This window comes from Eurosta solidaginis, chromosome 5, assembly GCF_040869045.1.
Source record: "Eurosta solidaginis isolate ZX-2024a chromosome 5, ASM4086904v1, whole genome shotgun sequence".
NCBI lineage: Eukaryota > Metazoa > Arthropoda > Insecta > Diptera > Tephritidae > Eurosta > Eurosta solidaginis.
Genome location: NC_090323.1, coordinates 101,430,016 through 101,442,449, shown reverse-complemented (window position 1 = coordinate 101,442,449; position 12,434 = coordinate 101,430,016). Strand labels below are relative to the sequence as shown.

At 42.5% G+C, this 12,434-nt stretch overlaps 1 protein-coding gene across 3 annotated transcripts in view; it reads right to left on the bottom strand.

The window, feature by feature from the left end:
• SREBP (Sterol regulatory element binding protein) overlaps nucleotides 1-12,434 on the bottom strand; it is an 801,341-nt gene that overhangs the window by 267,227 nt on the left and 521,680 nt on the right. For all 3 annotated transcript variants that reach the window (XM_067756908.1, XM_067756907.1, XM_067756909.1), the window contains exon 8: nucleotides 9,618-9,785. In XM_067756908.1, the coding sequence (XP_067613009.1) occupies nucleotides 9,618-9,785 (168 nt within the window). The remainder of the gene's footprint in view (nucleotides 1-9,617; nucleotides 9,786-12,434) is intronic.

Below are 12,434 nucleotides of genomic sequence, written 5' to 3'. Positions count from 1 at the left end.
CGCAAACGGTTTTTATTTAAAAGTACCACCATGCGACACCGAAGTATTTCATGGTGGATACGAAGACTGGCCATCCTTTAGAGATATGTTCACGGCAGTCTATAAAAACCACCCTAAATTATCACCCGCTCAAAAATTATACCACCTACGCCTGAAAACAAAAGGACAAGCTGGGCTTATTGTAAAACAATACCCACTGAGCGATAATAATTTCGAGCTTGCCTGGGAAGCGCTCAGATCTGGGTACGAGAACAAAAGGATACTCGTCGACAACCAACTGAAGACGCTGTTCAACCTACCCACAATATTCGCAGAAAGCGGAGAACAAATACAGAAGATGCAGACAACAATCAACAATTGCATGCCAACCCTTAACACCCAAGGAATCCCGACAACGGACTGGGACCCAATCCTCGTTTACCTCTGCTCATCCAAGCTGCCAAGTGAAAGCCTTTCACTATGGGAACAATCCCTCAGCTCCCGAAAAGAACTCCCACTTTGGGAGGATATGAATAAATTTTTGACCAGCAGATACGAGGTAGTAGAGAGAATAAGTACCTATCGACCAGGCAAGGCGAAACCCCAATTTTCGAGTTTTACGCCACGAACGGTGAATCAAAACTCGACCCAATCTAACAATAATAGAACCCATGCATATCACACGGAGTTCAATAAAACGGCTTCGTGTAGATTATGCAATCAATACCACGCAGTCAAATCTTGCGTTAGGTTTAGAAATTTATCGGTATCAGACCGAATCAAATTTGTGAGAGAAAATAGTTATTGCGAAAACTGTTTGTCTACGTCACACCCCAAGAACGAATGTAAAAGTAGTTTCACGTGCGTTTATTGCCAAAAGCGTCATCATTCGCTACTGCATTTGCAGCCCAAACCCCAACAATCACAACCAAACCCCAGAGCTCAAAATGCCCAAGCCGGCACCCCTAGGAGAACGGACGACGAGCGAGCCTCAACATCGAAAGCCGCCGCAAGAGCCACCTCCTCCCAACAGTCTCAAGACAAAAACCCGGTTTCTTCACTCTTCTCGAGTAATCATGGAACCACCCTACTACCCACAGCAATAGTATCAGTATACTTTGCTGGCGAATTTCATAAAATTCGTGCCCTAATAGACCAAGGTTCACAAAAAACCTTTGTATCATCCCGCATACAAAAGGTTCTTGGTCTACCCACAAAAGAGTCTCTCCACCAGATATCCGGAATGGGTGGAACGGTTGTGAAAAATGCCAATAAAGTCTGCCAGATAACATTCTGTTCAGCAGACTTAACCCAAATGATAGACGCACAAGCAATAATTTTGCCAAAACTAACGAAGTTCTTGCCCACAGTCAGAGTTTCAAGCATCGATCTCGAAGAACTGTCCCATTTACCGTTAGCCGATCCGCAGTATTCGATACCATCAAAAATCGATGTGGTAATCGGCAGCGATATCACCCCGCAAATCCTCACCGAAGGGCTCCTACGAAATGTGAGTGGAACATTACTTGCCCAAAACACAATATTCGGATGGATATTAAGCGGCCCTGTAGCTGAAAAGGTATCAACCTTCAGCACTCATGTCACGGAATGCACCGATGACCCCATCAATCAACTTTTGAGACAATTTTGGGAACAGGAAGAAGTTCACCAAACCCAACAACGATCAGCAGATGATGAATACTGTGAAACACTCTACCGGACAACCACAATTCGTGAGGAAGATGGACGCTACAGAGTCAAACTACCCTTCAAATCGGAATTTCCAGCCAATCTGGCACTCGGTCGTTCACGACCCGCGGCACAACAGCAGTATATCAGCATCGAACGAACCCTCGAAAGAAAACCCGAATTAAGAGACAAATATTTTGAAGTCCTTAATGAATATTTAACCATGGATCACATGGAACCCGCCTCCCAACAAGAGATGATTAGAGATGGTAAATATCTATCGTTTTATCTACCCCATCATGCTGTCATAAAACCCGACAGCAAAACCACAAAAGTGCGAGTCGTCTTCAATGCATCAAAAATGTCGCATTCTGGCAACTCGTTGAACGACGTGCTTCATACAGGCCCCATTCTACAAAATGACTTAATGCTCGTCATACTCAAATGGCGACTTTATAAGTTTGTTTTCAACGGCGATATTGAGAAAATGTATCGCCAAATACTCATCCATGAAGAAGATAAAGATTTTCATCGACTCGTTTTTCGAAAACACCCAACTCTGCCGATAGAAGATTTCCGACTAAAAACAGTTACCTTTGGTGTAAATTGCGCGCCATATTTGGCGATTCGAACCCTACACCAACTCGCCCACGACTGTCAAGATGAATATCCGCTCGCTAAAGACATTTTGTTGAATGAAATGTATGTCGACGATATTTTGTCAGGCGGTCATAATATACAGTCCACTTTGAACTCTATGACTCAAGTTATCGAAGCCTTAAAATCGGCAGGGTTCCCTTTGAGGAAGATGTCGGCAAATCACCCTGAAATTTTAAAACCCGTTCCCGACCCTGATTTGCTAGACGTCGACTTCCTTAAATTCCATGATTCGAGTTCCACAAAAACCCTTGGAATTCAGTGGAACGCGCTAACCGACACCTTCACCTACACGTATGATCCACCATCAGCAGAAAACACGACTACAAAAAGGCAGATTCTATCAGCAGTCGCAAAACTGTTTGACCCCGCAGGATGGCTTTCACCAATAATGATTCTTGCCAAAATGTTGCTGCAACAACTCTGGATGGAAGGAACGGATTGGGACGAGGACGTGAAGCCCGGAGCTCTCGAAAAATGGACCTCAATTTATGAAAATTTACCTCATATCAGAGACATCAAAATCCCTATGTGGGTACAGTATTCCCCCGATAAACTAATCCAGCTGCATGGATTCTCAGATGCTTCAGAAAAAGCATTTTGTGCCTGTATATATTTACGAGTACAAACCCATGAAAATAGTTTTTCATCCCATTTGCTAGCTGCTAAAAGCAAAGTAACACCCCTCCAAACCGTGAGTCTTCCACGGTTGGAACTCTGTGGAGCAGTTTTACTCTCCAAGTTAGTGAAACAGCTGCGAAGTGAGCTGAATCTACCCCAACACGAACTCATTCTCTGGTGCGATTCTGCCATCGTACTGGCCTGGTTAGAAAAACCACCCCATACCTGGAAAACGTATGTCGCGAACAGAACCTCTGAAATTCTTAAGAACGTTGACAACGCCACTTGGAGGCACGTTTCCAGTAAGGATAACCCAGCGGATTTGGGCACTCGAGGCTGCAAGCCTCAGGATTTAGTCCAATGTCCATTATGGTGGGAAGGACCTAATTGGCTTATCAATCCATCAACTTCGTGGCCAAAGGATATTTCTCACCACCCAACTCCCCCCGAACAACGACATGTGGAAGTATTCCACACCCTGCAGGAAGAAAATATAGATATAATCGACCGTTTTTCGTCATTTTCTCGAGCGCTTAGAGTCGTGGCCTATATGTTGCGGTTTATCCGAAAAGCAAGAAAACTAGAAGTCCCATCCACGCTCAACCTCACCCGCGCCGAAGTGAATGATGCCAAAATCAAAATCATCATTCAAACTCAACGGAATCATTACGGAGACACGATAGAGCTGCTTCAAACGTCAGGACCCTTACCCAAAAAGAACACCCTTCTGACATTAAACCCCATGCTAGATGACTCAGGAATCATGCGAGTTTCTGGAAGATTAGCATATGCCACCTATAGCTTTAATGAGCGGCACCCAATTATCATACCCGAAAACTCTCGATTTTGTTCTCTTCTGTTGGACTTCCTCCATTCGAACCTGCTTCATGCCGACAAACAGCTGATGATCCGAATGGTACAGCAACAGTACTACATTCCACGTTTGAAGCAAAAGGTCAAAAAGCTCGTCTTCCACTGCAAAACCTGCACCATCTATAAACAGCAGATGAAAACGCAGATAATGGCCGCCTTGCCACCCGAGAGGTCAACGTATTCCCTACCCTTTCATACAACAGGAGTCGACTTTGCTGGACCATTTATGGTAAAAACTTCTCCCCTTCGCCGAGCTTCGTATGTCAAAGCTTACGTTTGTGTGTTCGTCTGTTTTTCCACAAAGGCTGTTCATTTAGAAGTGTGCTCTGATCTCACCACGAATGCCTTCAACGCAGCCTTTGCCCGATTTACTGGTCGCCGTGGCCTACCCCATCAGATATTTTCTGACAACGGAAAGACGTTCGTCGGCGCACAACGCGTATTTCAAAGGGAATTCACCACATTTCTCAAGGAAGTCGCTACAGACGTCGCAGAAAAATATGCAACTCACGGATTCTCATGGAAATTCATCCCACCATACGCTCCACACATGGGTGGGCTATGGGAAGCGGCCGTGAAAAGTTTCAAGATACACTTTACGAAAGTAGCAGGAAACCAGAAGTTCTCCTTCGAAGAGCTTACTACCCTCTTAGTACGCATAGAGGCGGTCCTCAACTCCCGACCGCTCTCCCCTATGTCCGAAGATCCAATGGATCCCCTAGTCCTAACTCCAGGGCATTTCCTACGTGGCGCGCCGCTCTTGTCGTTACCGGAGCCAACTGCAGAGCATCTCACCTTGGTCAACAAATGGCAGAAACTGAAAGTGCTTCACCACCAATTCAGCACACGATGGAAGAACGAGTATCTCAAGGAGCTGCATAAGCGGTATAAATGGAAATGCCCTCAACGCAATATTCAAGTTGGAGATTTAGTCGTGGTAAAGGATGATTTACTACCCCCGAACGAATGGCGTTTGGGACGGGTAATCACTTTACACCCTGGATCGGATAACAATGTTCGAGTTGTGGAACTCAAAACCCGAAATGGACTAATAACCCGTAATATTGCCAAACTGTGCGTGCTACCAACTGCCTAGTAATGCCAACCCTACCTCTGGTACCCTCTGTTTCATGACCCTAGCAATCTGAAAAAGATATATAAGCTACCCTCACCCATGCCTAAAAAATACGAATATTTTTTTTCTCCTTTCTTGTCTTTACAGGACCCGCAGAACAACCGAGGGACCAAAGTGTCGCCTCTGTGGTCAACGGCATGTGTTGAGACAGTGCCGGGCCTTTTTAGCGATGCAACCCGAGGAGAGATACCACTGTGCCAAAACCCACCGGCACTGCCTCAACTGCCTCGCAATCTCACACTCCACCGGGGCGTGCGACTTCCCAAGCAGCTGCGGAAAATGCTTACTCGGCCACCACACTTTGCTCCACCGGGCTCGACCGAACAACCATGCGGACAACGACAGCCGCCGAAGAGACAGGGCAACCCCACGAGCCCGCACGGAAAACCGCCAGAGCGCGGTACGAAGCCAATCGGCTCGTCAAAAAGAAAAAAAAATAAGACAATTAGTAGCCGAGGCACGAGCAGCCTTGGACAGAGTTGACGCCGCCCTTAACCCATCAACGCGTCGGGCGGGGGGGGGGGGGGGGGGGGGGGGAGCATGTTGAAGACATGATCCAATTTTCGGACTAAGTCCGCCCCTCCGTCTGGCAACACCCGGCCAGTGCGGCCAAGCGCAAGCAGTGCAGCTCAGCCGTGGCTTGCCAACCACCACCGCGCTCACTCTCAATTGAGTTTAGTTGTCATTAAACTACCCACGCAAACGCATCATCGTGCCAGCATCATTCGCCGTGTTTTTTAATCTCCTGATAAGCTTTGGTCTCTCGCCCGCCCGCCGTCGCGCAAATATTTCGTTTTAATTTTAAATATTTAAATGAATTAGTATTTTATATACCGTGGTTTTGTAACTTAAAAGTTTTACATTTTAAATAAAACCATTGAATTTAATTTCGTGTGTCCTCCGTTTGTTGATACAGTGCTAGGCTAGTGAAAATTATACAACTAGGCTGACCAATCCCTCCAAGCTACTAAACTCGCTTCTTTTTATGTATAGCTGGTACTCCCGCCGCGAATTTCTATATGTTCTATCCAGCTTTTTGTCATCGGTGTAGTCGGCGTGTCGCATTAGCCCCTGTAACGATAGCACATAGTCTTTAAAGGCCTCATCTGGTCGATGGACTCGCTGCCGGATCTCGTCATCCAAATGCTCAAAGTACCTGGAACTTAGGAAAAACCTTAGGAAGTCTTTCTTAAAGGCTTCCCACTATTGCCAGTATGGGTTGTTGTTGCGGTACCATACCAACGCCTTATCTTTCAAGAGTTCTGGTAGCGCTCCAGGGATGGAGTTGCGACCAACTTCGTAGCTGTCGGCCAGCTCCTCCACCCGTTCAATTAAACGGGGAATATTTTGAATAAGGTGCCACGATTTTCCAACTTTTTTTTCGAGGGGTGGCGGGGGTCCTAAAAATCACAAAATTATCATCCGCGACTCTAGGAAACTCTTAGTTTATGAAATATAAGCTTTTTAATTTCCAAATTTAGTAAAGTTTCAACTTAAGTCCTGTACTTAAAATTCGGGTCGCACATGTCGATAGCGGTATCAAAAGACGCGTATTTGCGTCTAGATTCAGAAAGCAGAAACTACATTTTTTATCTCGTTTAAAAGTTATTCGTGGAAAACCCGTCGGTACTATTGTCGCTTTTTTCGTTGTTGCAATTAAACAAACGAAAACAAATGAAGGTTGTGAATAGTGTTGCCAGCTCCGCAACAATATCTTTTTATCTTGGTAGAACATTATAAGGTGGTGACACGTCGACATAAATTCAAACAAACATACACTATCAATGTACTTTGTTTTGTAATTCTCTGAATAATTTGAAATTAATGTATTTAAGTGGAACAAGTGCAAAATACATACATTTGTCAAAAAAAAAAAAAATCGGGCTTTATAGAGATTTTTATGCTGATTCCAACGGTAATTCTGCGTAGAACACCTTCCTGCATAGGCGGCCTTCGGCCGCGCTTATAAAAAATAACCCTGGGCTACGCCATGCCAAGTCCGGGTGTGTGGTATAACCGTGGCTACCGCCACGGTGATGTGTTTCTGCGTAGTAGACCCTTCTGCGCAGCACTCCAAATAATATTAGACTACAAATTATTAAAAGTATTTTACCAAAACAAAATACATTGATAGTGTATGTTTGTTTGCATTTATGTCGACGTGCCACCACCTTATAATGTTCTACCAAGATAAAAAGATATTGTTGCGGAGCTGGCAATACTATTCACCACCTTCATTTGTTTTCGTTTGTTTAATTGCAACAACGAAAAAAGCGAAAATAGTACAGACGGGTTTTCCGCGAATGACTTTTAAACGAGATAAAAAACGTAGTTTCTGCTTTCGGATTCTTGACGCAAATACGCGTCCTTTGATACCGCTATCGACATGTGCGACCCGAATTTTAAGTGCAGGAATTAAGTTGAAATTTTACTAAATTTGGAAATTAAAAAGCTTATATTTCATAAACTAAGAGTTTCCTAGAGTTGCGGATGATAATTTTGTGATTTTTAGGACCCCCTCTACCCCTACAAATCAACAAAAGTTTGAAAATCGTGGCACCTAATATAAAATCCAACCCAATTAAACATAGCGGGTCCTTGCCGCCGTTATATTTCAGACCCCACTAGCGTACTCGATCCATTATATTTGTGTTTGATGCTGGCTGGTACATCGCGTATGTCTGCTGCTCCTCGTTTCTGGGTGTATCGACCAGATTCTTCTTCTGCTCCATCGTTTGATCCGCGGCTGAAACGCCGCTGCTGCCTGGTAGCACTAGCTGGTCGCCCGGCTTTGGAGTTATTGGTCTTGGATTCTGGGTCTCTAATTCGATGAAACGAGCCTCGAGGCTTAACTCGCTACCATGCGCTTGAATGAAGCTCGGCAAGCGCTTTCGTTGCTCACCCACTGTTCCACTGCTCTCTAGTTCAAATTCTACCGCGTATTTCACCAGATCCTCGCGGTTGAGGTAATACACCACGTAACTCTTGCCATTGTGTCTATGTGTCTCTCGTTGGTTTCTGTATGCTTATATTTCCGCAATTCAGGATTCCCTCCGTGTATTCTCCGTTGTATCCTCTGTGGTTATCCTCGTGTTTTTAATTACCTTTGTCTACTCTTGTGGTTATCCTCGTATTGTTAGTTGTTTACCATGTGACTCTATGTTCAGTGTCCCTGCTCGGGGGCCATTTGTGACGGACTTTTCCTTTGGCCGGGGTATGATCAGTCCGTCCAGGATCCCTGTGGAAAGAGAAAATGATCTCTATCGTCTCCTTTTAAAGAGAAAGGCCATGTTTCAATTTAAAACGTTATACTTTGTTTCATTGAATTTATTTTCTACACTACTCTTAAGGCTAAAGGCCGCGGAGGTGGAAAAACCACCACTTCCTCCCAGTCGGTGGAGTTGGAAAACCCCCACCGAGTATAATCTTAAAGAATACCCTATTCTTCCTGAAGGCTGCGGAGGTGGAAAAACCGCCACAATCCTTCTAACGATGGGGTTGGAAAAAAAATTTTCTAAACTAAAAGACTCGAGAGCTGGAAAATCCCAGGAGTCCCATTCACTGCTAAACATGGCGTTAGCAGGCTACTATACCTAGCTAGCTAATACCCAATTTCTTACAAAATTCTCGCCCTTTTATACTAGTTTGCGCGCAGGCTAACCGTTTCTTTACACTAACAAATCCTCATTATATCGTAATATGTGAATATACTATTTTCTTATAAACTGTGAATTGTTGACAACGCAGTAGTTCAATTTACAGAAGTGAAATAATGCGTGGTTTAAAATTAAATAAAACTTTGTGGTGAAACGAAAGGTAAAATATTTTTTGGTTATTTAAAATCTAGACGTAAGTATATTAATTTGCAAGTGATCAAAAGTTTTTTGGTTTAGTATTTTTTAGTAAATTAAGAGTTTTTAATGTGTGTGTGTGTTTGTGCTGAAAATATATAAAACCGTGAAAGGAAAAGCCTGCCAAAAGTTTTAACCACGCTGAACCAGAATAATTTTTAAATTTCTACAATAATTAAATGTTATTACATGTAACTCAAATGATTATTCACCCCCTAGGCCCCCGTTTTGATATAATGGCGATAACAAAGAAGGAGTTGTATGAGGTGTGGGTTGCAGAACATGGCCAAAAGCAAAAGGATAAAGCCGTTTTAGACCACGTGTGTACTGTTTTAGGTTTCAGAGAGGCAGTAACTAGAGACGAGGGATTGTATGATGAATGCTGCAGTAAAGTTAGAATTTGTTTATCAAAGCTCCGTCTGAGATGGATTCAAGTGAATTAAACCAAAGAGAATTTTTGAAAATTTTATACAGATAAGATTAATATAGGTATGTTCAATTATGAACAAAAGAACGATATAAGGCTATAAGAAAGTTTTTGTTTGGAGTCAATTCGAAATTTTGGGAGGGCGGTCCACCACCACCACACCCGCCCCCCCCCCCCCCTCCCCCCAGGGAAAACTCATCTGCCTTGCAGATTCCGTTCGGAGTCGGCATAAAACGAGTAGGTCCCGTCCCGCCAATTTGTAGGAAAAATTAAAAGGAGCACGACCCAAATTGGAAGAGAAGCTCAGCCTAAGATCTCTTCGGTGGTTATCAGGCCTTACATTTATTTATTTTTTTATGTGTTAAAAAACCTGAAGAAAACTTACTTGTAAACATTCAGTTATGTAACGCATGTAGTTGACGTCTTGTTGAAATTGCTCTAATTGTTCACTTGAAACCAGCTCGTGTAAAACGCCATCTTCAGTCATATGTTCGGTCTCCCATAGCTGTGTCCTCGTTTCAAGAACCCATTCACAAGCTAATAACTGGAACATCTATAATGAAATAAATCGTGAACTGAACACATGAATGCACAAGACCTTTATATTGAAAAGTAATTAACAAATTTGGTAAAACATTTGCAGATGACACGTCGAGGTGTTCTGTAAATAGATGTGATTCGTTTGCTTTCTCTGAAGATGTCAGCGAGAATTATCTGGCCTGAGTACAGCGGGGATGTTGAAGTGAATGTATCTCACTTTAACAATTAACAATGTGCTTCACGATATTTTTCACAAATGCATACCTATATCGGACACCTCGACAGCTACATCAACTGCTTCGTGCACTAAAGAACTAAAACGTCTGAAAAACCAAAAGAACTGCCTATGCTGCTTACTCTATTTTACGTCACAAATATAACACCCTAAACAACAGTTGCTATAGAGTATATTAGTAGGAATCGGAGTACAATTTATTGTAACCTTAAGGCGTTTTACAGTTTCGCTAACTCGGAAAAGAAATACTAAAGGGTTTCCTTCTACAATGAAGCTTAACGATCACACTTCGAACGGCAATGCTATAATTGCTAATATTGATTGATTATTTCAAATCTAACTATTCGGATTCATCCGATTCCGTGCCGTCAGATTATACTTTTATTTTATCCCCACTGAATTCGGCATTAGTTCCTCTTTTTTATTAGTGCTGAGGATGTTCTTTGGCATCTGGATAATCTGAAAATATCTTACCTTGCTGGACCTGATCATTTTCCGCCAATTGTGCTAAAAACTTGTGCACAATACCTATATCGACCTCTGCTTGATTTTTTAATGCCTCACTGAAGCAAGGGATGTTTCCTATGAAGTGGAAAAGGTCATTTATAATTCCTCTCTATAAGAGTGTCAGCAGATCTTGTGTCACAAATTACAGAGGAATAGCTAAACTCAATGCCATTCCCAAGCTGTTCGAAGCAATTGTCACAAAGCAACTGGCGTTCAGTGTATCTTCGGTTATTGACTTATCACAGCACGGCTTTTGTAAGGAAAAGTAAACAGTGTCTAAACTTCTAGAGTTCACGACCCTTGTATCCAATAGCTTTAAATCTAATTGCGAAATTAATGTTATTTACACATATTTTAGCAAGGCGTTTGATAAAATATCCCGTTCTCTACTCTTACACAAACACTACCGGTTAGGCTTTCCTCTTTTACTTCTCTCTTGAATTTCTTCTTATTTGAATAAACGTAAACAAACAGTTATTTTTAAGAACTGTTGGTCCAAATTTATCAATGTAACTCCTGGTTTTCCACAAGGTACCCCATCTTGAACCAGTATTATTCCTACTGTTCATTAATGACCTACCAAGTGTTTTGAAGCACTGTAAGCCGTTGATGTATGCGGATGACGTGAAACTTATTAAGCCTATCGGCCCACCAGAGAATAGAGCACTTCTTCAGTTGGATCTGAACAGCCTAGTTGTATGGTGTAATGTAAACCTCATGTCACTAAACCTTCCGAAGTGTAAGTTCATGTGTTTTACACGGCGAACCTTTAAGTCCCATGGGTATGTGATTGGAGATTATGTTATTAAGCAAGTCGCCAACTTCACTGAACTAGGTGTTACAATGTACCCTAAGCTTGATTTTAGATTACATATGGAAACTTGCGTTAATAGGGCGAAAGGTACTTTGGCGTTCGTGAAAAGGTGGTCTAAGGAATTTAATGATCCGTACGTTACTAAAACTCTCTTTACATCATTGGTGAGGCCAATATTGGAATATGCTTCGATAATCTGGAGCCAACGTTATCAGATTCACTGCTATAAACTGGAATCGGTCCAAACATAATTTTTGCTTTTTGCTTGCCATGGGACACGTCAAGTAATCTTCCGCCGTACTGCAGCCGGTTGAAACTATTACGTTACCTACAGTTAGACCGTCTAGGTATTTTCAACAACTGCATATAATTACATGCAGATCGAACTTCGAAATGCATGACCCACTTCGTGGCATTTGTCATGATTTCAATAATCACTGCAAAAACTTAGATGCTTGCGACCCGATTTTCAGAATTAAAAAGTACCTGCTTAATACGTTAAATATGTATGTAAGGGGTAACCCCCTATACCTCTGTGCGTCTTTTCGAATTTGATTTTGAATGATTTAATAAGTATACAGTGTATTTTTGTAATTATTATTTAAATGTATTTAAGTCGTTAAGACCTTTTTTTCAACTCCTTGTATTGTGTAATCTATGGGCCTATCTGTGGGGACTATGTCCTGTAGATATAGTATGCATATAAATAAATAAGTAAATAAATAAATGCACAAGACCTTTATATTGAAACTTAGTCGGTGTGACTCAGGCTGAGCTCAGGCCAAGGTAGTCACTGCCGGCAAACAGTGAAAAACTTACAAATTTTGGGTAAGCTGCGAATATGCAAATAGGCAGCCCTGGCCAAAAGCCGCTGGCGAGAAGGGTTTGGCTTAAAAGGCCTCATGCACCATGTGAACCTCCCGTGACGAGAAAAGCAGATACCACCCGTAATTTAAGCATTCACTACACACATTGAGGTTACCCAGAGGGAATACCTTGTGAGTGCGATTTTTCCGATCATCCATTTATTTTGCTTATCTTTAGAAAAAAAAAATTATAGAACTAGTTTGAGCAACTACCTTTTACAACACTGGGTGGGAACAGTT